This window comes from Carcharhinus amblyrhynchos, chromosome 4, assembly GCF_965287045.1.
Source record: "Carcharhinus amblyrhynchos chromosome 4, sCarAmb.v2.hapA, whole genome shotgun sequence".
Taxonomy (NCBI): domain Eukaryota; kingdom Metazoa; phylum Chordata; class Chondrichthyes; order Carcharhiniformes; family Carcharhinidae; genus Carcharhinus; species Carcharhinus amblyrhynchos.
In genome coordinates, this window is record NC_137327.1 from 98098396 (window position 1) to 98125690 (window position 27295).

The 27295-nt window shown below is 39.0% G+C and overlaps 1 protein-coding gene across 1 annotated transcript in view; it reads left to right on the forward strand.

The window, feature by feature from the left end:
- The window catches only part of klf5l (Kruppel like factor 5 like), a 62860-nt gene that overhangs the window by 14567 nt on the left and 20998 nt on the right, over positions 1-27295 (forward strand). Inside the window, exons 2-4 of the mRNA XM_080187618.1 lie at positions 3568-3666; positions 9887-10760; positions 12492-12551. Coding sequence (XP_080043744.1) covers positions 3568-3666; positions 9887-10760; positions 12492-12551 — 1033 coding nt within the window. The remainder of the gene's footprint in view (positions 1-3567; positions 3667-9886; positions 10761-12491; positions 12552-27295) is intronic.

Genomic DNA, 27295 nt, shown 5'->3' on the forward strand with positions numbered 1-27295 from the left:
CACTTTGTGCAGATGACAAATGCCTACCTTGAGAACAAGCACAATTCCAATGGATAATCTTCCCTAGCATGTTACCATATCTCAACTGGTAGCACACTATTAGGCTTCAGACTTCAGATCTTGCAAGTATAATCTAGGCACACACTAAAGAACTGACTTCTTGGTTAAGTGATCATTAAATCTGTAATGAAAAATAGATAATTATGATCTTCTGAAAAAATGAGATGAAATAGATCTGCTTCATCCAAACCTCATGTGACCATAAGAAATAGGAACAGGAGTAGGCCATTCAGCCCTTTGAGCCTGCTCCACCATTTAATAAGATCATGGCTGATTTAACACTCACTAAGTCTACTTTCCTGCCTTATTATCTCTGTAACTCTTAATTCCCCTACTGATCAAAAATCTATTGAACCTCTAGCAATTTCAATGTTCCATGAATACCTTCCACACTAATATTCCTGTATTTTCTTTATTTTGCTGTAATTGCAATGGTTTGCATGATATCTAAATGAATGACAAAGAACAAGGGATAAGGGAAATGTTCATCTTTCTAAAAACCATTAACAATATTCAAAAGGTCAGCTTTGTTGTAAGTCACTGAGTGCAGGACAGAGTTTTCCCTTCGTCATATTGATGGGAAGAAGGTGGAGGTTGATCTCCTTCAGTAACTCTTCTGTATCCCCTCATGTCTGTTAACCAGGGTCCTCCCATCAGGTCTACCTTTGAGTTTGCTGAGAACATGTTGTGCAGTGCAAGGCTACAAGGCAAAATTGGATATGTTACAAAAGAAACATTGCTAGATATGTGTAATATTCCATTTACCATTGAAATTTGTTAATATTAAAGCTACAGAATAGCAAAGGATTAGTGTACTAACACTCAGAATCTTATGTTGCTATGTAAACATTGAGAGCTGAGCTAGACAGGACTCAACACCAATCTCTGAATTAAAGGAATCTTTCTGTGGAAAGAAAGGGGGATGGGTACATAGCGATGAGAGTCACAATTGAACCAGCTCTCCTGCCTCCTGAAAATCAGGTACAAAGATAATTGGTGTAATCACTTGCATATTTACAACAAGAATTGATCCAGAGGGTCAAAAATGATGGATTATTTACAAAGGAAGAACATTCAACTGGAAGTATTAGGTACAAAAGTGCAGAAGTGTTTCTGATGTGTATCAATAGATCAATTTTGGACTTAGTAAACAGAGCAGAAAGGTAATGCTATGTGACTGTAAACCAAGGATTAAGCTACAATTAAGAGTTGTGTTGAGTTTTGAGCACCCTATTTTAGAACGAGTTATAAAGCCATAAATTCACCATGATAAGAAACTGTTGTTAGAAAATTGAGATATGGGATTGTCATAAGCTTCAGGTGTGTTGTAAGTACCCCATATTCAATGATCTGCTCAATCCTGTAAGCAGACTCCATTGAGCAAATTTTCCCATTCCACCCGCCACAGGAATCACAGTGGGTGAGGGGCAGACCATAGAAAGGTCTGTCAACATCAGGCGGGATTTTCTAGTTTGAGGGCGAACACGCCTGGAAAATCCCACCCTATATCCTTTATACTCTGGTATTCTAATACTTGCCCTGTCTAATATCCAATAAACAATGCATTGCATACTTGATTATTTTCTGTGGCAAGGTGGCCAAGTAATTGAAGCTTTTGATTCCCCATCTAAAAGGCACTGCAGGTTACAAATGGTTGTCAACCTTGCAGCACTCCCTCACAAAGAGGCATAAAGCATCCATCGGGTGGCCTTCACAATCAAAAATGAGCTATCTGGTAGCTCAGCAGCTCCCCCTCATGACTGCCCTGTTCACCCAGAGGAGGAATCAGTATGCCACTGTCATCAGTCCTTATGCATCTACACTTTGGACAACAGACATGACCAAGGAAGAATTATAAACCAACCTTGAGAAATCCTTAGCTTGAGTCCCAAGAGACAACAAACTAATTGTCCTCAGAGATTTCAGCTGCAGAGTCGGGAAGGATCTCTGGAAGGATGTGTTAGGCAAGGAAGAACTATGGAAAGTAAATTCCAGCTGAGTCCTCCTTCTGACGAAATCTTGTCATGACCACACCCTGTCTTGCCAGCAAGACAAGCACAAAATCTCTTGGCATTACCCACAGTCCAAACTCTTGCTTGACTGTGTCATCTCCACCTAGGGACTGCAGAGATGTCCATAACACCTGCCCCGTGACAGGCACTGATGATTGCTCGACCAATCAGCATCCTATTCTATATCTCCATCAAGCAGATCTTAAAGTGACCCAAAAGATACAGGACCTAACCAAGCATAGGTGCAGAACTTTAGTTGACTGGAAACCCCATTACAGCTCAAGACAAAAGAGGCATTCCTACAGGCAGCTGAAGGCTGAGGTGTAGCTTAAAACCCGTGATATAAATAGCAAATAAAAAGCCTGAGAGATCCAGCAACTTGCAGACATGGCATTTCTTCAGCAATGTCCATGGCCCAAGCACTACAGGACCCACCCCACTGAAATTCAAGTATAGAGGCGAGATCGTCAAGAACAAGGAGGCAGTCAGTGCTTGTTACAGGAAATATTTTGAAGGCCTGCCGATTGTGGAGGCCCCTGCTGCATGACACATAATAGATCATTGCCAAGAGCCTCTTGAGAAACTTCATCCCAGTGGCTGAGGAATGCAATCAGATCTCTAGTGTGATTTTCATCCATAAAGAAGCACCGCAGACCTGTTGTGAAGCCATATGGGAGCATTTGGCTGCCCTCAGAAATTTGTCACTATCTTCTGCCTGCTTCATGATGACGTACAAATCATGATCCTCACCACTGCAAAGCCTATCACAGTGAAAACCAGGATCAACCATTATTGCACCAAATAACTCTCCATATTCCTGACTGAAATTACACAGCTCACCTCCAGCAAATTACCCACATGCATGGGGATAAGCTACAGAACAGAGAGGAACTGTTCAACCTTCAATCCAAAACCAAAATCACTTCAATTTCCCTCATCTAGCTTCAATGTACAGATGATGCTTGTGTGTGTGCTCACTCAGAAACTGAGCTCCAGGTCATTGTCAACTCCTCCACTGAATGAGCATTTCAAACAAAACCTGGAAAACTAAGGCCCTCTTCCAATCAGCTCCCACAGCAAAACACTTGTCCCAACCCTTCACTTCTCCCCAAATCCTGAAGTAGGAGATTTTATTTAAGTTTTTAAAATGATGAAGAATTTTGATTGGGTGAAGATGAAAAGAATATCTAGTCAAGCTGGGGGAGATAGTGGTGTGCTAATGTCACTGGACTCACACAAGGTTAGAGGGAGAGAAGACAGAATCTCCTTACTGAAATCCCATTTGCATACTTCCCAGCCAGGGAAAGTTTTGGTTATGGATTCAAAGCAGCCTGTTTCTTGCAGTATGCCCCTTGGAGGTCAATGATTGGATTACAGGAAGTAAACTCCTTGAGTGAGGGTTTTTTTCCCTTCAGTGAAAAACACAAAGACTTATTGTAATATCATGGAGAAAAAACCTTGTATTTAAGTACTCTTTGCTTTCTTTTTTGTCCAGGCCAACATATTTCTAGGAGAAGACACCATTAAATCATCAGGTTTACTGAAATCACATTTACTGCAATTGTTACAAACAACAACATCTTCACCAAGTCAGGTAAGTTTAGCTTTCTCATTTTACATAATTCCTAATAACATTCATTCAGAAAATGCTTACAATGCAAAAAAAGTGACCCAATTTAGTGACTTGACATTGATTTCCTTTTTATAAATTCCAAACTGTGACCTTATGGTCCAATAACATTTTACACGGCACTTAGCACGTAGATCAAATGGTATACAAGTGGGTGAGAGGGACCTCAATATGAAATGTTTAAATCTGAGGAGGAGATAGAACCAAAGTCACAGTGTTAGCTTGTATCATTGTAAAAATACTGGTAGCTCAGGTGCTGAAAGAATATAACTTCTAATGTTTGGAAGATTCTAATAAAGGAAACATTAAGAAATTATAACTGATGCAACCAGTTCTAGAATTAAATGGTGTAAGTTTGGCTTGAATATTTGCAGTTATTTTTTGTTAACAATGAAATAACTTATTAAGTTTTTAGAAGTAAGAAATGTATATCTGTATAACCATAAAGGTTTGTTGGCAATGTACATATCTCAGCAGCTCCTGTGCTATTTTCCATTACATACCAACAAGAACCATATTCATGAACAGATGGCTCGTTGTTAAGCTATATCATTATGTGCTTAATGTTTTTTTTGTCATGTTCTTAAGTACAGTCAGTGATTGTTGACTGCAGCAAAACACAATTGCCCATTCATTATTCTTACTCCAGGAGAGCAGCAATAGATAGGTTATGAATTCCTCATTTATTGTTTTCTTTGCGAGTAGATTAAATAAATTGTTTGATCAGATTTCTTCCTCTCTCTAAACATCTCAGAAAATCTACCAGCATCAAATTTTGGCATTTGACAGTGACGCACATTTAACATCTCGTGGGAGCAGTTGAGTTCAGTAAATATGAGATACATTTTATGATGCTGTGTGCTAATCTAGTGGAGTCCTGCTGCAGTTGTGTGGAAAGGAAGTTCTCATTCAGTGCTTTCAGACCAGGTTTTTGCTTTTCATTTTCTCATGCGCCGAGTTTCCTTGTGAGGTGAATCTATCTACTCCAATGAATTTGACTAAATAATGCAGAAATAACATTAGACATAGCAGAAATTTATTTCCTGAGATCTAATTTGCTTAATGCATACACTGTACGCCTTACCATTATAGGTTCTTGAAATATTACGCAGTTAGGAAGTGGTCCAGAACTAAGAACAAACAGCCAGAGCCACATGTTATATTTTGTTTCTTCAAAGCTCCAATCTATGACAAATACAAAGTTAAGATCTGATCTATAAGACAGAACATAATGCTCTCATCTATAATGAAGAGGGCTATAATTTGGTCTAGCATTTTGAAAGGCAATGCAGGTACATAATGCAGAGCATGATGACGTGGTTCATAACAGACATCTGTAATTTGGTTTACAATGCTCCTGTGTATGATATACAGAGTGCTTTCTTTCAGCCTATAATACAGAGCATGATCCAGCCTAGAACTATAGAGACTGAGCAGAGTAAGTCTTTGTCTTAGTGACAGCATTTCTAATTCTCGAGTTGGAAAGTGTAGGCTTCAGACATGCCAGAAGGATGGTGAAGAGAGCTCCAGATTTAAATTCTAGATCGACATCCAGCAGTGGATTCTTATTTGCTAGTATAGTGCCCTTTGCATCATTATATGGGTTGTGGGAGTGCATGAAGTCTCTTCCTGTATAGTATGAACTGCCCTATTAGCTGAAATAAAGATGGCTTTGACCACAGAAAGAGTACCTGCATTATAACTTAACGAACTATTAATCAGCCTGTGAATCCTTCCACTATTTCTTGGGGAGAATGTGAAGACACAAAGACAATGACCTTGATGCACACAGAATTAGCATAAAACAATAGTCAGAAAACTTGGGAGTTTAGTTATAAACAACAATGACATGGGGTTGTCGGAAATCTGTAGGATATTTATCTAAATGTGGTAACTAAATAATTTATTGGGGATTTTTTAATTTGAGTTGGTTGTAGAGGAAAATAAATGACGGTATGAGAGAGATTAGTGTGAAAGCTTAATTCCATATATAAAGATGGCACAAAGAAAAACCTTTTCTACACAGCAAGGGTAGGATCAGGAATGCACTGCCTGAGACTGTGGTGGAGGCAGATTCAGTCATGGCTTTCAAAAGGTAAAGGTTAATTATCTGAAGAGAAAACATTTGCAGGGCTATGGGGAAAAGGCAGGAGAGTGGGATTAACTAAATTGCTGTTGCAGAGCTCTTGCAACCAAACTATGATTCTATGACATGTTGGAACAGTCAGTTGCAGAAATTAGTTTTTGAAACACACATTTACTGGAACTAGTGACTTAAAAAAAACTTCAAGGCTTTTAACCATTTCTAAAGACACTCCCAATATTATTCTGGCAAAACAATGTTTAACAGGTAGTTATTATCTACATGTGAAAACGCCTACAAAGGAACAACTTGTATTTACATAGCTGCCTGATCTCAGGACATTCAAATGCACTTTACAGCCAGGAAGAATGTTTTAAGAGCAACCAGTGCTGACCACTCAGCCTCCCTCTGTGTTAGGTGATATTGTTAATGGTCCTCTCTCTTCAAGTGTTGTACTTTTGTCTTTTAAATCTACTGTCATCATTTTTTCAAAAAGCCTAGCCTTGACCCTGCTTTTGGAAATGATCTCCCCAACTCCAATTGTTCTTTCCTTTCCAAAGTCCTTGAACATGTTGTTGCCTCCTAAATTCTTGCTCATCTTTCCCGGAACTCCACATTTGAAATCTTCCAATCAAGTTTTCACCCCGCCATATATTGAAGCAACTCTTTTCAAGATTACAAATGCCTGTGACTAAAGTAGGCAATCTCTTCTCGTCCTTTTTGACTTCTCTGTAGCTATTGACATGGTTAACAACGTCACTCTCATGTAATTTTGTTCTTGTCTCGCTCATCAGAGCTAGGGTATCACTTGCAGTGGCTTCTCTTCTTGCTTCCTACCATTACCCCTGATATCCCCCAAAGATCTACCCTTAGTCACCTTTTGTTTCTTATCTACATTTTGCCCCTTGGCATCAACTGAAAACACAACACCAGTTTGCGTGTGTCTGCTGATGACACTCAGTTCTATTTCACATTACATCTCTTGACTCCATCACCTTTACTAAATTGTCAAACTATCTGACATTCAGTACTGCATGAACAGAAATTTAATCCAATTAAATATTGGGGACACTGAATCCATTTTTTACAATCCCCGCTCCGAGGTCTGCTTCATTGTTACCAACACCATTCCTCCTCCATCTCACCCTGTAAACTGTCTGAAACAAAGCCAGACTGTCCACAACTTTGGTATCATATTTGGTCGTGAGATAAGCTTCTGACCCACATACATTATTCGCATCATCACTACGGCCATCTGTTTTCCAAATGTGTGACATTGCTCAACTTCACCCCAGCCTGAACTTACCTATCATCATCTTATCCCACTTTCTATCTGCTGCAAACTTGAAGTCATCCAAAACTTTGCTGTGCGTATCCCAACTCACACCTAGTCCTGTTCACTTTCAGCCCTGTGTTTGCTGACCCTACATTAGTTCCTAATGAAGCAATGTGTTCATTTTAAAATTCTCATCCAACACAAAAACAGAAAATGCTGGAAATTCTGAGCAGGTCTGACAGCATCAGTGGGGAGAGAATAGAGCCAACATTTCGAGTCTGGATGACCCTTCATCCGATGGTTCTCCAGCATTTTCTGTTATTCAGATTCCAGCTTTTACCTTAAAATTCTCATTCTTGTTTTGGGGTGTCATATTATGCTAAAGGTATTACATAATTATAAATTATTATTGCTGTAATACAGAAAATATGGCCGTAATAAGGTTATCTGTTTCAATAAGGATGAGAGATAAATATTGGCCAGAATGCCAAGGAGAACTTCCCTGCTCTTTTTTTGAAATAGTACCATGAAATCTTTTATACCGTCCAAAAGAGTAGAGGGATCTTGTTTTAACACTGCATCCAAAAGACATCTCCAACAATGTAGCACTCCTTCAGTAACCGGTTTGTGCTCAACACCCTGGACTGTATCTTGAAACCACAACCTTCTAACTTCAGTATGCTGCCATTGAGCAAGATCAGGCAGTGAATGACATGCTGAATTATGCCAGTATTAGAATAGAACAGCCAAACATTTTATTACAACAGGTTACTGCAAAAGCAAAGTATAGAAATTGAAAATAATCGAAGTGCTATGTATTTCACACAGTGCGCAGAACTCATATGGACAATGTGTACCTGTGTGATAACAGTAAGAGTGCTAATGGTCTTTTATAACATACTTTGTGCTTCTTGACAATTTTATTGTGTGGCACAAGTTGGAGTGTGAATATGAACCACTGTGGGAAGGTGACTTAAAAGGGGACAATTATTCCTTCCCAAGAAAAGAAAGGAAACAAAGCTGAAGGAGTGTCAATGAGTGTTATTATATCTGGGCACAGTTTGTTGGAAAACATACAGCTTTCAATAAAGTATGCTCATTATTTATAGAGGTATTCCTGGTATGGCAGAGTAGCTGTGGACTCCTGGTACGACCACCTGATGACCTTAAACTCCCTTCAGTGTAGTTGTTAGTTAAGGTTGGAAAAACTGAATGGGATCCAAGGAATTTTACCGTGAAATCGTTAATTACTCCCATTGAGCAGAAGCCATCAGGAAAAAAAATTAGGAAATCTTGACTTGACAGCTATGCTTTTGAAATATGAAGGCACTCTGATTAGGAAAATATATTATTTACTGGTACCACAATCTTGAATCAGCCAAGCAATACAGAGATTGCAGTCAGTAAACACCCCCACATAGACTTTGGCTGCTGCAGTTAAACGCAATCTGGATAATATACAAATGAATAATGCTGCCATTTTTACGATGAAAATGTCCCTGAAACCAGTATAATGTCAGCTTTAATGGTGTCATAAACTATTATAACAGCATACCAAAGCACTAGTGCCAGTCAGACTACTTACCTGGAGTGTCATTGTCATTGAAAAATCAAACATCTAAATTTAACGTAGAATTACCTAAAAGTGCTTATGTTGAGAAGTAATCGGCTAAAATAAAACAAGAGTGCTGAAATTTCTCAACATCAAATGATAATCGTCCTGACGCTTAATTTTATGAGCAATGTAGGAACATGAATCTCACTGTGACCTCAAGCGATAAGTTAACAGTTTGTGCCCTTGAATGCCCTCTGATTGAATTTCTGATGTGATGGCACTGAGCCGATATTATTGACAGAATAAAGTGTCACTTTCACTCAGCTGTCTGTTTCAAAGCAGCTAGCCTGGGAATAACTTGTGTTTATAGTGCAGAATGAGGCCATTCGGCCTATTGAGTCTGCACGCACTCTCTGATGGAGCATCACACCTGACCCTACTCACATAACACCACATACTTACACTGATAATCACCCTATCCTACACATCTTGGGACACTAAGGGGCAATTTAGCATGGCCAATCCACCTAACATGCACATCTTTGGACTGTGGGAGGAAACCAGAACACCTGAAGAAAATCCAGGCAGGCACTGGGAGAAAGTGCAAGCTCAACACAATCACCCAAGGTCAGAATTGAACCCAGCTCCTTGGCACTGGGAGGCAGCAGTGTGCCACTGTGCGACCCAGTCATGTATTGTACTTGCATTAAGACCTTTAAAATGAGAAAAAGGGTAAGCCATTTTAAAACAAAAGATATTTTCACCAAAAATAAATGCATTGGAGTGATCACTTTAGTGGTTGCCGTTTGAATCATTAGGAACACGACCATTCTGTAGAGTTTACTGACAGTACCGCCAAGCTGTGGTGTACCTCCTATACAAGTGTCAGATAATGCATTCTATAAACCTGCAAGTAACAACCAGCCTCTCTTACTAGAAGAGCTTTGTTGCAAAGCACTGCTTTAAACTATCTGAAAAATGCCTCTGTTAACAATAGGAACTAGGTACTGGTTAATCGATCAAAAGTGCAATTTAAATGTACGGTGGCAAAAAGGAATAATGGTTTTCTATTTTAGGATATTTTTCAAAAATTATTGAAGTTCATTCGCATTAGGGTTGGTGAAATAGTCAACTGAAAATCAAATACAAATAATTTTAATATTTGCTTATTGTGGCACCATGAAACTCAAAGTATTAGCAAAGTTGGCATCCTTTAATTATATGACAATGTACGCAAAACAATGAGTATATCCATTTTCTTTAAAAAAAGGCAAGATCAGAAATGGACAAGTATCTCGCCCCACTGATTCCGCCAGCTCCAACAGTTCTGGACCAGAAGAAATACCGAAGAGAGAGTGCCTCAGTGGTAGATGAGTTTTTTGAGGAGCAAATAACATCACCATACAGCTTGAATATCAACCTGATCCTGCCTGATATCAGCCACTTAAGAACAGGCCTTTACAGACCAACAAAGCAAGCTCTTCCACAAGTCAAGACAGAGCCAGTTACTAATTTCACCCAGTCATGCACGTCCACCACAACGCATGCCCTGCCCGAATTCACCAGTGTGTTCAGTGTACCACAGTCAGTTCCTGTGAATAATATCTTCATCAAGCAAGAAGCCTCTTCCCCTGAGCTACAACTGCCCGTCAGTTCACATCAACCCCAACTATATCAGATGCCAATCAATACAGATGTTGTCAACATGCCTTTGAGCTCTACCCAGTCTCTTGGCAACACTACAGTTATTCACAGTTGTAACAGTGTTACCATGTCAACAGGCATGGCTGGAGCAACCAACCTGTCTACCCAATCTGCAATTAAACACTTCCAGCCTGTTGTATCGACACCAAACAACTTTGCGGTGCCAGCTCAGTTTTATCCGCAGCAAACCTCATACCTGCCACCCTCGCCGCCAAACTCTCAACCCGGTAGCCCAGAAAACCAGCCTGACCTTATCAATACTCTCTCGCCACCACCATCATATGCTGCATCAGTAGCATCAAAGATAGTTCATCATCCACCAATGCATAGCCTTCAGACCAGCTTGTCGCCCTGTCAGCCTGGCTTCCAGTCAACAAAATACAGTCGGCGTAATAACCCAGAGTTGGAGAAGCGACGTATTCATCATTGTGATTTCCCAGGTATGAGTGCTTGTTGCATTAAAACCTTTAAATATTTGTTATTTATACAAAGGTGATTACTATGAATTTTAAATTCAATGTCAAGCCTTTTTTGTGCCTCCTTCTCCTCTGTTAAAATATAAATTCATACTGAGACATGTTGCCTGGCTTCAGTGGCTATTCTTCATGTATAAACAGTAAGCTTTGGAAATCTATTCCAACATCTTAGTCTAACTCAATGCCCAATTATACTTTCTAGCATCTCAAGGACAATTGGAGATGAGCAATAAGTGCTGGCCTTGCAGCGATGCTCACATTCCAAGAATGAATAATATATTTTTTAAATTGCTGAATCGCAAGAATCTAGTGTGATTTTTTGCTTTAAGGGGTAGTGAAATCAGTTGGAGCAGCTTCACTTCTATTCTAACTGAGATCAGGTAAGTGTTCAGACAAAAGAATGTATCTGCAATCTTCTTGGGCTGTATAGCTCAGTTTTAAAAACCAGAATGTCAAGTTGTGAGGCAATTTTGCAAGTGATCGAGACACCAATCTGTTTGCCTGTACTCATGGAGTTCTCTCAATAGAAAATTTTGATGAGATTTTCAAGTCGTCAACTCACCAGCTCCCCAACTTTTGTATACATAAGTTTTGGACAGTTAAATACTGGATCATTTATTCAAAACTCAAGCTGATTCATTGTAATGATGTATGTCTCATGTGCAACGTTTTGATTCTGAATTCAGAAAATAAAAACCCAGCTGTGCCATTTTATAATTACCTCACAATGTTTAGAGGATCAGTTCAATGTTGAATCTCCATATGGGGTTCACCTTCTCATCTACTGTGACTTTAATCCAAAGCCACAAAAACTTTAGAAAAAGGGAGCAAACACCAGTTGCAAACCTTCGACACATCTTCCATCAAAGCTTGTGACAGTCGAGCAGTAGAATCTCAATGGAGATTCGTCTTGCCTATGTTTGCATTGTGCAATAGACATATATGCAGACAAATTTGCAGGATTTAGACAAGGAGGCTAGATACCTTGTTTCAACTTCTGATCTGCTATACCTCTTAAATTATCTTATCTGTAGTACCAACCTCCTGTGACATTGGTAAGAGGTGTCCTTCATTCTGGAGTATTTTTTTTAATATTCAACTTCTAACCTGTCCTATATCATTAAGTCCATTGCTTTAACACCATTAAGTCAAGATATTTGCTGCTATTTAAAAACTGCTGAAATCAGTAAGTCGGATCAATGGCTTTATTTCTCACTTTTCTGAAGAGTGTTTAATATCCACAATCATGTCTGATGCCTTTTTCATTAAGTGTATATAAAGAGAGAGATTCTGATTGAAGCAGAAAATACTAGACCAGACACGTGCACAGGTATTTAGGCTGGAATTCTCCAGCTATTCACACCTCACTGCCACTGCCAGCAAGAACAGAGAATTTGATGCTCAGCCAAATCTCTGTTCACGGCAACAGGACCGGAGAATCCCAGCTGCAGGCAAGGTTGGAGAATCCGACCCTTATTAATCTAATAATGATAGTATAGTAAGTTATAGTAGATAACTTCTAGAACGTCAAGCGCCTTATTCTCAAAATAGCTCAGCAGCTTCTTTCTGAGTGAAATTCCATAGTTCGAGGTTTACTGCTCTGGAATTAATAAATTTAACAGATTTTTTTCAGAGCAAGGGGGTAGAATTATACATCTGAAATGAAACAGAATGTTATTCTGTATTGTTTTACAGGCTGCACCAAAGTTTACACCAAGAGTTCTCACTTGAAAGCACACCAAAGGACCCACACAGGTATGCTATTTTCCTTGACGATCAAATATTAATATATGCATGTTCTATGATATGCTGTCAAAGCAATTGTGCACTTTATGTGATACATCACATCAAGCTATTCAAGGTTTAAGAATGGGACCACTGAACTGGATCAAATCTCAGCACTTTATATGGCTGGGTGATGTAATGCACAGTACTTCCACAAAAGTAAACACTCACAATTTAACTGTAATGTACTTTGGTTTTCTGACATTTCCTAATATCTGCACATACAACTAGTGGATACTAGCAAAAAAAGATTTGTGATCTGTTAAAAATGAAATTTGTTAAGACTGAATTCATTGTCAAATCAATGGTTTTGAAAGATTCTCTTCCAAGTCTTCAACTCTGTTCAATTTCCTAACAACAAAGAAGAAATTAATGACAGCAGATAACCCTGAAGGCCTGTTTTTTGTTTCTTTCTTACTTGCAATTTCTCCCCTATTTTACTATTTTGCTGAAGTCAATTCCTCTTACATATACCACTATTCAGCAGTCCACACTCAGTTGTTTTAGACAGTATAAATCTTGTCTGCGGTGGGGTTATACCAATTATGTTGAGGACACATAGCAATGAAATCTCAAATAAATGAATTTAAAGTGAACTTTGGTCAAATTTCTCATCACAAAGCAAATTTTTACATCAAATTGTGCAGTTTTCTAGAAGTATTGTATTGTTTCAATACAAGCTTGTGGAATTCTATTGGTAATTCTTTCAAAAGCTTGAGATACTTAAGTAATGTAAAACAAGTCATACGCTGGATGATATTATGGAACTGGGAAGGGGCTTGATTCTGCTGATTAACTGTGATTGATGTAAAACCATATATCAGAATTACAGATTCCTGCTGATGGGGCAGATTATTATTACAAATTGTAAGATTCATATTAGAAATCGGGTACTTTGCTGTTATGGAGAGTATACAAGGTCCATGAACTTAGATAACAACATGTGATGTAAACAGGACCATTATTGAGACAGAAGTATATGATGCATGCGGGACTATCACTGAGACAGCTTCGTATCAAATTCTGACATTTACTGGATTTAATTAATGCTGCAGACACAGCATTATTTGTGCTGCTGTGTTTACTGATTTCTATGATAGGAGGTTACACATTAGTTCCCTGCAGCGTTCACTGATACTGTAATGCAAATATCACTGTGAACCATGCACAACCAGAAGAGGCCTATGGAAACTTCATTCTTCAGTACAAGATTTGGAAGTAGAAGGTGAGTGTAAGTTATTTCTTCCCTCTCCCATTTTTGAAATTTATATTAAGTGTATTTTAATATTTCAAAAGCACTTCCATTTATCCTTTCACAGAACGATAACTACCCGACTGCTCATTGATTGAAGGCATGGAACTTCTCTGATGGAGACCTGTAAACCATCCTGGGGAAGATTGAAATGAGCAAAGATCAACTTCTGTGCAGTTTCTGGTTAAACTGGCCAAAATCATGAATCATTGTGCACAGCTGCAGTTGATATTAGCATGGATTACCAACTCTCTCACTCCCAGAATGATGTAGGAAGTTCAACGACTTGACAAGAGCTAGCTATGCAAGAAATCCAACATGTCATCCTTTTCTTTCTTGTCTATGCTGGGGATCACTTATCTAAGCACTCTTGAAACCGTACTCAAACAGTGTGCTCTTCAACCTACCATCCAGTTGAACATTTCACACTATCCTGCAAACAACAAGCCTGCACAATTCATTCTTGTTGTGTATTTATTTAAAATAATCCCCCGATTTGGTCAGGCATCTGAATGTGTTCCTCTCCACGCCTGCCAAGTTCCTTCATGGATTCAACTGCAATGAATCTCATTGATCCACTGAATGGAATCAGCAAGTAGGACTTCTGCCCAGGATCCGACCTTCATTTTAGCTCCCCTCATTAAATAACTATGGTGGCTGAATGCTGCAGAATTGATGTACTTTGGCAACTTCACTTATGCTGTGTATCGCAAGCAATTTGCATGAACAGCAAGCAGAAGTTTTCCCATTGATGTATATCAGTGAGTGTCCAAGTTGTCGCCTTCAGACCTCTATATCCTTTGGAAGCTTGTGAACCTACACATTTGAATAACACTGTCTCTTTGTTTTGTTGGGGTTATGCCATGATTGATGGAGTCAAGTTTCCTTCAAATTAGGGCATCAGTCACCTAGCTAACACATGCCCTTACAGTTCTTCAGTTCATATTACATCAATGGGAAAACTTCCGCTTGCTGATCATGCAAATTGCCTGTGATATCCAGCAGCAGGGAAGTTGCCAAAGTGCATTAATTCTGTATCTGACTGGAAAGGCCTGAAACCATAAATTTCCAAGCCAGGGAAAACTGACCTGTATAGATAATGAATGCTGTGCCTGCAGTTGACTGAAGCTTCTTGTCCTTGAGGTCTTCTAAACTTTCACACAGGTGTCCAATGGCTTTTTTTGGACAGTGCATTCCATAGACATAGATTATGAGAAATGTCACAATACTGCCTCAATGTTCTCTGGAGATGGATTCTTGTCTGCCATGATGCCCACTCTGGTTGGCTCTGCTGTTATTCTTCTTCTTCTGACATAATAGAGTGCAGAGGTATGCCCATTGGAAAGCCCATACCCACTGCTCAGATGTTTGAAATACTTGGGGGTTTCAAAATATCTTCGCAACAATATGTACAAAGCAATTCTCACTGATAAACATAAAACAAATCACAGGGAAGGCTGGAAGCAAAATACAGAAAGCTAATACAATGTTTGGCGATTCTTCCATGCTCCAACTCTTGAGATACATCCAAGTCAGATGAATAGGGTTGTTCTGGAATTCTTTTACATCCAGATCTAAGTCTATACCAGCACATGGGTGGCACTAGCAAAATGTAACTTGAGTAATTGAATGGGGGCAAAGCTATCAAAATGAGAAATACAGGCTTGGAACAGCTAAAATGTTTAAGGGATCTGGTATATATAATTTTTTCAGCACAAAAGCAGTGGAAATCACTCAAGCAGTTTTTGCACAAAATCAGCACTGCGCTTAAAACTATATAACGTATTCACAGTGAGATAATAACATAAGAACTAGGAGCATGAGTAAGCAATTCAGTGGGTGGCACAGTGGTTAATACTGTTGCCCCGCAGCACCAGGGACCTATGTTCGATTCCCGGCTTGGGTCACTGTTTGTGCGGAGTTGGGCACATTCTACCTGTGTCTGTATGGGTTTCCTCCGGGTGCTCCTTTTCCCTCCCACAGTACAAAATACATGCTGGTTAGGTGCATTGGCCATGCTAAGTTCTCTGTGTGTGCCCAAACAGTCGCTGGAGTTGTGCTGATTTGGGGATTTTCACAGTAACTTCATTGCAGTGTTAATGTGGGCCTACTGGTGACAGGAATAAATAAAGTTAAACTTCAGCTCTTGAGCCCACTTCCCCATTCAATACAATCATGACTGATCTCATTTTGGCCTCAACTCCACTTCCCTGCCCATTCTCCATAACCCTTCAATTAATTCTTATTTGAAGGTTACTGCACAGTTTTTAAAAAGAAACAACAACTTTTGAAAACAAAGTCAGAATTAACCAGTTTGATCCTCCCAACCCCTCATTTCTTTGCAAAGGAGATTTTCATCGAATACCTGTCTATCTCCTCCTTAAACTTATTTGACGTCCCGGCATCCATCGGCCTTAATGAATTCCACAGATTCACAATGCTTTGAGAGAAATAATTTCTTCTCATCACTGTTTTAAATCTGTTATCCCTTATCCTAAAGCTATGACCTCTCATGCTAGATTGCCCTACAAGAGAAAACATTCCCTCTACATCTACTTTGTCAAGCCCCTTTATCTTCTTATATACCTCATTTAGATCTTCTTTCATTCTTCTAAATTCTAGAGAAGATAAGCTCAATCTCTCTTCATAGGACAAACCCGTCATCTCTGGAACCAATTTAGTGAACTTCTTCTGAACTGCCTCCAATGCAACTACAACCCTCCTCAAGTAAGAGGACTAAAAGTGTGCATATTATTCCAAGTGCGGTCTTACCAATGTCTTGAATAGTTGTAGCAACACTTTTCTACTTTTATAGTCTAACCTTTTAGCAGTACATGCCAAAATTCCATTTGCTTTCCATATTACCTGCTGTACCTGCATACCAGTTTTCTGTGATTCATGCACAATGGCACCAAGATCTCCACTGAAGCACTCCCAGGTTTCTCTCCATTGGATAGTAAGTTGCCTTTCTATTTTTCCAATCAAAATGTATAATCTCACATTTATCCACGTTAAACTCAATTTTGGTCAACTCACCTAATCTATTCACATCTATTTGGAAATATCTTATTTTCTCGTTGCAATTTACTGTCCCATCTATTTTAGTGACATCTGCAAATTTGGCTCTAAAATCTTCTATCCTTGTATACAAGTCATTAATATAGCTTGTAGATGTTTGTTTAACTAATTTAGTGATTTTTTTTGGAATTACAGACGATGGGGAACCAGTGGATGTGGTATATCTGGATTTCTAGAAGCATTTGACAAGGTGCTGCACAAAAGACTGCTGCATGAAATAGATCCATGTGTTGTGGGTAATGTATTAGCCTGGATAGAGGATTGCTTAACTAACAGAAACCAAAGAGTGGAGGTAAATGGGTGTTTTACTGGTTGGTGATCAGTGACTAGTTGTGTGCCTCAGGGATCAGTGTTGTTTTTGTTTACAATTTACATAGATGATTTGGAGCTGGGAACAAGCATAGTGTGTCAAAATTCACAGATTATACTAAGATGAGTGGGAGAGCAAGGTTTGCAGAGAACACTGAATGTCTGCAAAAGAATACAGATAGTTTCTGTGAATGGGCAAGGGTCTGGCAGGAGGAGTATAATGTTGGTTCTGGAGCTGAAATTGTTGGCTTATGAGGAAAAACCAAGTACTTTGGGACTCTACTCGTTGGAATTTGGAAGAATGAGGGGGATCTTATAGAAACATATAAAATTATGAAGGGAAGAGATAAGATAGAAACAGGAAGGTTGGTTCCATTGGTAGGTGAAGCCAAAACTAGGGTGCATAGCTTCAAAACAAGAGGGAGCAGATTTAGGATTGAATTGAGGAGGAACTTCTTCACCCAAAGGATTGCAAATCTGTGGAATTCCCTGCCCAGTGAAGCAATTGAGGCTATTTTGTTGAATGCTTTTAAGGCAAGGATAGATACATTTTTGAACAGTAAAGGAATTAAGAGTTATATTGAGCAGGCAGGTAAATTAAGCTGAGTCCATGAAAAGGTCAACGTGATCTCATTGAATGTGGAGCAGGTTCGAGGGGCTAAATGGCCTACGCCTGCTCCTAATTCTTATGTTCTTATTAAATAGTTGGGGTCTGAGGACTGTACCCTGGGGCACCCCACTAATTACATCTTGCCAACCAGAAAAATACCCATTTATCCTAACTTTCTACTTTCTGTTGATCAGCCAGTCTTCTATCCGGACTAATAAATTACCCATAACCCCATGTGATTGTAACTTATCATAGGATCAGAGAACCCCTACAGTGCAGAAGAGGCCATTTGACCAATGAGTCAACACCGACTCTCTGACAGATTATCTTAACCAGGCCCTCTCCTCTGCTGTATACCCATAACTCCATACATTTCCCATGGCCATTCCACCTAACCTAAACATCTTTGGACTGTGGGAGGAAACTGCAGCACCTGGAGGAAACCCACACAAACACGGGGAGAAGTTCAGAGTTTGCACAGTCACCCAAGGCTGGAATTGAACCCAGATCACTGGAGCTGTGAAGCAGCAGTGCTAACCACCGCGCCACCATGCCGCCTTTTTCTGTGCATCTTATCTAATTCTGGAAGTCTAAATATACTACATTTACAGGATCCCCTTTATCTACTTTGTTTGCTACATCTTGGAAGAATTCTAGCAAATTAGTCGAACACAAGTTACCCTTCATTAAACCATGTTGAGTCTAATGGATTGTGTTTTGACTTTCCAAATGTTATTACTGTTATTTTTGTTATTAATTCCTTAATAACAGGTTCTAACAATTTCCCAATGACAGATGTTAAACTACCTGGTCTATAGTTTCCTACTTTCTGCCTCCTGCCCTTTTGAATAATATGAATACTTTTCTAATCCACTGGAACCTTTCCACATTGAGGGAATTTTGGAATATTGTAACAATTGGATCCATTATCTCCTCTGCCACTTCCTTTAAGACTAGAATGTAGACCACAGGCCCTGGGGACTTGCCTGTCTTCAATCCCAATAGCTTTCTCAATCCCTTCTTCCATAGTGATTATTCTATGTTCCTCCCTTTCTATAACCTCTGCCTTACCTGTTACTATTGGGAAGGCACTACTGTCCCCCACCGTGAAATCTGAGGCAAAATACTAGTGTCTCTGCCGTTTTCATCCCCCCCGCCACCCCCCCAACTATTGAGCGAGAAACAAAGCAGGGAAATTGAGTCCTGCCCAACATTTTTAAATGGCTCTGGAGTCATCAGCTTCCATAAAAATCCGGTGCATAATTTAACACTAAAGACTATATTGATTCCCATAAATCAATACTTGTTTGTCAGAAATTATTCATTCTGCTATTTTAATCTGTTTAATTTGATCTTGCATTAATTTCTTTCAACAACCTTGGGGATTTATTGTAACAGTCCCTTAACAATACATATTTATAGAAATGAATAGTATCAGATCAATAGATGTTCTAAACAAATAGCATTAATATGATAGTTCCAGAGCAGACTGAATGACCTACTTAGCCCATGTAATTCTAAATTCTGAATATATTCTATTGTTTCTTCCAATCTTTAAATAAGTCATCGACTGTAATTTTTTCTGTTACATCCTTACTGTGTGAACTCATAATGATGTCTCTTACTTTGATTGCCTTCCTTGGGTCTCAAGACTTTTGACTTGTTTGTCTCATTCAGTCTTTTCTTCCTCCTTGTTTTTTTTCTGAAGGACCAGCCTAGCATTACCTAACTGGTCCTTGATGTTTCTAACTTATTTTTCTCATTTCAACTTTACTGGTGTACCGGATTATTAGCCTTGTCCTTTTATCTAGGTTTCTCTTTTTTTAAAAAAGTTCAGAGCGCATGGAATGACCTGCCAAGAAAACGGATGTTCTAAGTTAAGTTAACATTAATGTTTTGCTTTCTATCAATATCCCAAGCAACATTACAATAAACATGAGGATATCCAATAACAGCAGAATAGAAAACGTCTCTCTATCTTCATTTAAAATTAGGTCAATAGTCTTTCAACGGCCATGGCAAGATGGCATTTTTCTTATTGTTATATAAACCAAAAGTTATCCACAGCTATGCCAAAAGATTATCCACAAAGCATATTTGTAACTTCACCATTTTGTATTGGAGTGTTTTCATTAGCATTAAAGCACAGGACCTAATCTTTTGACTGCATCAGCCCTCAGAGTCTCCACATGTCCGAGCTTGTTCTTTAGCATCAAGTACAATGCTAGATAAACAAAACCACCCACATGTACACCAGTCAAATACTAACAAGCATGACTGACACAGTGGATCCCAAAGCAAGTTATTTAAACTTTGTTTAGTGGCCAATAAATAAAATTCAACACGCATACAATCAGGTTCCAAAATGAATTCAATATCCATTCTCCCATATTGAAATCTGGTGGGAGCTTACAAAAGCAGCACAAAAGGAAATAATTTCATAATGGACACAGCTGTGGGTTTGAAATTTCAATTAGTGAAGCTCATGCAAATACTTAATGTAGATAAAATTTCATAGTATTTGCATAAGTGCACACACAAATGAAAGAAGAGTATTCTAAATTTATAAATGGACTTCATCAATTGAAACTTCCATGGCATTTCTCGCTTCAGCTGCATACTCTATGCTAGATTCAGTATTGCAGTCATTACCTGTGTTGCAGCATTATAATTATATTGTGTTTTTAATTCTGCTATGCTCTATCCAATCTATAGTGAGGTGAGCAAGTTTGCTGTAATGCAACTACTTCAAGTGCATGGCAGTCATTCACATACGCAAGCATGTTATTAACATAAAAATTGTCAAGCCCCTGTCTCCTTTCTGATTGGTAGTCATGTATACTACTGACCATGCGATTAATAGCAACCACATTGGAGAGAAGAAGGTAAAACAAGGAATTACTCATGTTTGCCTGTCGGCTGCATCTTCAATCTATAGCCAACCAAGAAGTATTAAAAAAGTGAGTAGTATAAAATAACTTATCTACCACTTAGTCCATAAGTCCCGCAGCCCTTGCACCAAACCCACCTCCCACCATCATCCCTATTTCTCAACTACTCTGTGTCGTTTAGGTCCAGGCTGCTTCTCACTTCACTCTCTTCCACTCATTTTTGTCTATTTCCTTACTCATTCTTGCCATATGGATATCACTGACAAGAGCAGCAATTGTTGCCTATTGCCAATTGTCTTTTAGAAGTTGTCTTGAACTGCTCCAGCCTGTAATAAAGGGATTTCCCCAATACTGTTTCTTAGGGAGCTACAACCTTTTAACCCAGTAGCAATAAAAAAAGGCAATAGATTGTATACAACTTAGAGAGGTGGTTGTGTTTCAATATGCCTGTTGTTCTTGTCCTTCTAGATGGTAGAGGCTACAGGTTTGGTAAGTGCTGTCAAAGAAGACTTAGCAAATTGCTGTAGTGTGTCTTCCAGATGGTGTTCACAGTGGCCACAATACTCCAATGATGATGGAGCAATGCCATGAGAGTCTCAATAGTGTTTAATTTAGATACATTTTAACTATGTTTAATTAATACTTTATGGCAAGATAGGCCGAATGGCTTCTTTCTGTGCTATAACATTTCATGGCAGTACAGTGGCACACATGGTGGCACAGTGATTAGCACTGCTGCCTCACAGCGCCAGGGACCCGGGTTCAATTCCTGGCTTGGGTCGCTGTCTGTGTGGATCTGCAAGTTCTCCCCGCGTCTGCGTGGGTTTCCTCGGGATGGTCCAGTTTCCTCCCACAGCCCAAAAGACATGCTGGTTAGGTGCATTGGCCATGCTAAATTCTCCCTCAGTGTATCCAAACAGGCGCTGGAGTGTGGCAACTAGGGGATTTTCATAGCAACTTCATTGCAGTGTAAATGTTAGCCTACTTGTGATTAATAAATAAACTTTAAACATATTGTTGCAACCTGTCATGCAATTAAGAGCTAAGTCTTCCCTTGCAAATTGTAAAGTAAATACATTATCATCAATCACTCAATAGAGAGAAATAATCCAATATGTCATTCAGTTATCATCTTTACATTTCAGTGTTGCTATTCTTACTTTGGTTACAGCCTTATGAATAAGAGGTACAGATACCTCTGTATTAAACAAAGTACAAAGACTTCAACCTCAAAGTTATTCCCGCTTGATTAAATCCTCTCCCCGCTGCCGCCACCCACCCCCAAACATGCCACTAGTAACTTCATTGCAGAGTTAATGTAAGCCTTACTTGTGACTAATAAATACACTTTTAACTTTAGAGACAGCGGAAAATTCTGCCTAATAAATCAGGATAATTTTGTCAAACTGTTGTACTCTTTAGAATAACCTGGAGCTGATATAAATGAATGATCAGTATCAGGTTAGGGTTTCTGTGCTAAAGTAATAATCAAACCCTTTTAGTTCTGATACCAGGATCTCTACCATATAAAACAAACTGCCATGTCTCATGGCAGAGGCACCAGAAGATTACATTAATTAAAATAGTTAATTCTGCCCAAGGGTCTACCAGAGTTCACTTCTTCAGATTGCTGTTGAAATATGTTTGGGCAAACCTGCTAAACCAGATTTTTTTTTTAACCTTGTTCATGCTATTTCAGGCAATGCTGTAATGCTGGTGAACTGTTGACATTAAGGAAACAGGAGCTCTGTGCGCTTTGTGGCAACCCCCCATTCTCCTGGGAATAGGGGCCCTGATTACCTCACATTTTATTCTCTTATTCATCTCAGTGCACTACTTTGTTCTTATTGTGCAGATATATTAAAAAGAAGAATTCTTGCTTGGAAAATTGATCCCACGCAATTAGGCAAACGTAATGAATTAGTGTTACATTGTGGTACAAGCTGCCTTCACATTACGGTATCTCAATATTTACTGATAATTCCTCATCAGTCAATAGGAAGTGGGAAACCTGCAGAAAGTGGCAGCAAACCTGGAAACACACCTCAAGTGTGCATGTTAGTGAGGAGGGGGATAGAATTAGGGTAAGCAGAATCCTCTTGGGAAATTTTGTCCCTGCATAATTTTCATTACTCACGCAGTATTCTGTTTGTTGTAAAACAGTAAAAGAAGAGATTTTAATGGGGAGAACTTTCTACATGGTTAACCCTGAATACCAACAGGAGTTACAGAAATTCACTTATACCTTTGAAATTAAGAAACTACCTCTCGTATAACTCAATCTACAGATATTTTAGAAAAAGAAAATGTTAGAAACACAACAGGTCAGTCAACTTCATAAAATCATAAAATCTACAGCACAGAAAGAGTTCATTAAACTTATTGTGTTGGCTCTTTGAAAGAGCAGTCATGTTTAATTCCATGTCTCTGCTTTTTATTCAAACCTCATAAGTTCTTCATCCTCAAGTACCTGTCCAACTCCATTTTATAAATTATTCCTGGAATTAGCTTTTATGACAAGAAAAATATACATTTCCTGCTTCAGGAAAACTGATGGGGCAACATGTGCACAGAAGCAATAAACAGATAGACACACATGCACACCCAAGAGTCATGAGTGGAACAATACAACAGTTATTCATGGTCACATAATGAATAGAATTATCAAGATATTAGAAAAACAATCATTTGATAAGTGGAACGCTCGACTTGTGTGTAAAATGGGCAGTAACACAATGGCTACCGAATATAAACCACTCCCAGGGCGGCAAGGTGGCACACAGTGGTTAGCACTGCTGCTCACAGTGCCAGCCTAGGTTCAGTTCGAGCTTTGGGCGACTGTGTGGAGATTGCACTTTTTCCCCATGTCTGCGTGGGTTTCCTCCAGGTGCTCTGGTTTCCTCCCACAGTCCAAAGATGCGCAAGTTAGATGGATTAGCAACGGGAAATGTGTGGGGTTACAGGGAAAGGCCTGGATAAGATACTGTGTCAGAAAAGGCCATTCAGCCCAATGCATCTGCACTGCAGGGATTCTATGACTATATGAAAAGTTTTTAATTAAATTGTTAACCTATCTTCGCTCTTTTCAATGTTCATAAAACTTCTGATTTCAATTTAAATTGACTTTGAAGAAAGGTTGCTGTAAGGGCGAAAACAGGTACTAAGCAGATGCTGTGCTAATAAGATATACCTGCTTGAAAATCTGATGCGAGTCTACAATTTTGGGTGTAATTGATGACTAACCATGATTTGAACAGACCTGGAGACACTGAAGCAGATTCCTGCTAGTTCAGCACGTGAGCATTGTTTGGAAGTAAATTTTGTGTAGTAATATTTCAAGATGGTCTCGATAACAGAGAGAAGCATATGCTCTTAGACATGGCAATGGAGGTCCAAAGGAAGAAGAGATGATCTACATTAGCAAAAGCAGTGGTGAAATGAGCTCTCATACTCTCCTGTAGCAGCTGCTGATATTCTGCCTGGCTTCCTCTCCTATTATGTAGAGGTCAGCTAACAAAATAATCATGATCATGCATTGATCCTTCCTGCAACAGTTAAACAGTGAAAGTTAAACACTGCTTTAAGTAATGCTTCAAATCCTCAGCAAGAACTTATTTACTTCAGTTCATTGATGGCTGTTAGGACAGTAATATTTGAAGTGGTAGTCACCAAAATGGCATGCAGCCTTTTTAAAGAGCACTGGTAGGCAATTTCAATGTCAGTCTGAGCCTTAGTGATCCTTCAGGCAACTCTTCCTGGAGCGCACTTCAGCTTCTTTACCAAGATGGTATTTTACGCTGAAGGCAGATTAAACCAGCATTGCAGCTCCAGACCCAATTTTGAACACCTCAAAAACTCTTTAAATATACGGGATAGATTTCTGCCTGCATAGACACATGAGACAATTTCAATTTCTGAGCCCCCTAACAACCTCAAATTGCTGTTAACGTTCTCTAGGTCCTCACAAGATTGCCCGCACTCCTCCCTCCAGCTCCAAACTCAGCTTATTCAGTGTCCAACTTCCAGTCTTCCCACAACCGGCAAGCTGCAGTGGATTATTTGCTTGGTGCCGTCCCTGCTTGCTTGAGGTGCTTTAATGAAGCCAGGCTTCAAAGTGACTCCAGTCTTGTGCCCCTTACCTATGTTACTGATTTAGTCTCAAATATAGAGCACATGATAAAGAAGTGGCAGATGATGCAAAAATTAGCCATCTGGATGACAGTGAGGAGGAAAATTTCAGACCACAGGAAGAGGGTAATGCATTTTGGAAGTGCAAAATGGCAAGGGAGTACTGATCAGATGAGAGAATATTCAGTAGTCTTAACGAACAAAGGGACCTTGGAGTATAATAAACCTTTAAATGTAGCAAAGAGGTCAATAGGTGTTTTAAAAGACAATTGGCGCGCTTTCCTTCATCAGCCGAGGCATAGCGTAGGAAGCTTGTGTATATAAAAAAAGTTAGAATACCACTGGAGTATGATGCATATTGCTGGTCACCAGGAAAAGTGTGGAAGGTGCCAAGGGGATTTAGGAGGTTGTTACCAGGAGTGAAAAATTTTAACAATGAGGAAAGATAGGATAGATTGAAACTGATTCTCTTGAAAGAGAGGCGGCTAAGTGATGACTTAACTGGAGTGTATAAAGTTATGAGGAGCCTAAATAAATGGGGTGATCTACTTACTTTAGCGGGGGGGTAAGAATTGTTGGGTTGCAGATTTAAAGTAATTAGTAAAAGGATTAGAGAGGAGAGATGAGGAAATATATTTTCACCCAAAAGGGTGGTAGCAACTTGGATCTCACTGCCTGAAAACATGAGGCATAAATTCAAATTACATTGGAAAAGTACATCTATATGCACTTGAAGAGCCATCTCCTATTTTCACAGTAACTTCATTGCAGTTAATGTAAGCCTAGTTGTAGCACTAATAAATAAACTATAGAATGAGTGACCATGTGCAGAAGAGTTGGATTGGGTTGGGTAGCCTTCAGTCAACTGAAACAGACATTGTGGGCTCCAAAAAAACTTCCTGTGTCATAGATTTTCTATGGTATATATAGAGTGAGATGCTTCTGGTAGTATTATTGTTTCATACGTTGCCATATTTCCGGCAATGAATAACAACAGTTATGGGTTCTCTAATTACAACAGTCACTGTAGTACTATAGAGACAAAGGTGCAGCGTGCAATAATGGTCCGATGCACATGCAGATGCTAAAGAGTAAATGTGTTACATGCATTAGATTGAAAATATCACTTTAAGCCAAAAATGTTTGGCACATTAAAAACTTTTTATGACCCATATTCATTTCAGATATAACATCCAATGTAAATGTAATAGAAACTATGCATTGTAACACTTTGGAACTTAGCCTCCAAGGATTTCTGGCTATCATTATTGGCCGACAGCCAGAACGTTTAAGTTGCAAACTTAATTTTTATGAACTATACATGCACAAGCTTGAAAAAAAAATCCCCAGTGCCTTCTGTGCTCTGAATTCACAATATATCCAGGTTGAATTCAGCACAAAGGAATAGTATAGTCACATTTAACTTAATTGCTATCCACCTGTCATTTTTGTGTTCTGGAGGCACAAATATTAATGTTGCTTTTAAATAGTGATTCTATTTACTGGCTATAGAACCAATAATTGTACTGGCAATGATCAAATTCCAAATATTTTCTTCTACAACTTTGTCTGGAGGGAGTACAGTCAGTGTCATCTAGTGACAAGTTATAGTCAACATCTAAATTGAGCTATCAAAAGATACAAGAAGATCTAATTAACCTAGGAAATTCCCAGATGAATGGAGGCTGGTAATGGTTTTGTAAGCACCTAATGAAGCTTTCATGAAACCTCTTGAAACCAGTGAACAGCTCTTAATCACATTCATAGAACATGACTCAAGAGAGCTAGATCTTTCTCTTTCTTGCAATACTTTTCCCCTTAGACTTGGTTTAACCCAAAAGAAATAACATAAGCAAGAATGCAGCGTTCAAACAGGTTCTGTTGCTGTTGCAAGATTGTTTCGCTTTACAGTTAACAGATGGTACAATGCCCACATAATGTTATTTGCATAAAGGCTTATCATTCTGTTGATTTTTGTTTCATGTCTACTTGATTTGTAAGGTACAGAATGAGGGTTGCCATCCAACTGTTCCAAATCACTGAATCTTCATTGACCTTAGATGAAAAGTTAGATTCTCAACTTCAAAAAAAGATTCAAAATTAGATTACGGTAATTGCACAAAATTTGGTAGTTTTCTGATAAAGAATGGAGGACTAGAGGGAAAGAACAGGAAGAATAAGAGAAGTACAGGTGAGACCAATTACACAATCCATACAGAACATATATCTCCTGCAAGACAATTGCAAGGCTAAACTGACAGGTCCTTTGGAAACATTCCTCCTCCTTAATACTGAAGTTAAATGAGAAGTGACTGCAGTAGTGCATGTTAATAGCATCAAAAGTGGAATCAAAATGTCGGAAGGGCTTTGAGAAGTAACAGCTTAAAACTTTTCAAAAAACAATTTCTTGATTTTGTCTTCTGCTGATGAACCGATACAAATTTCA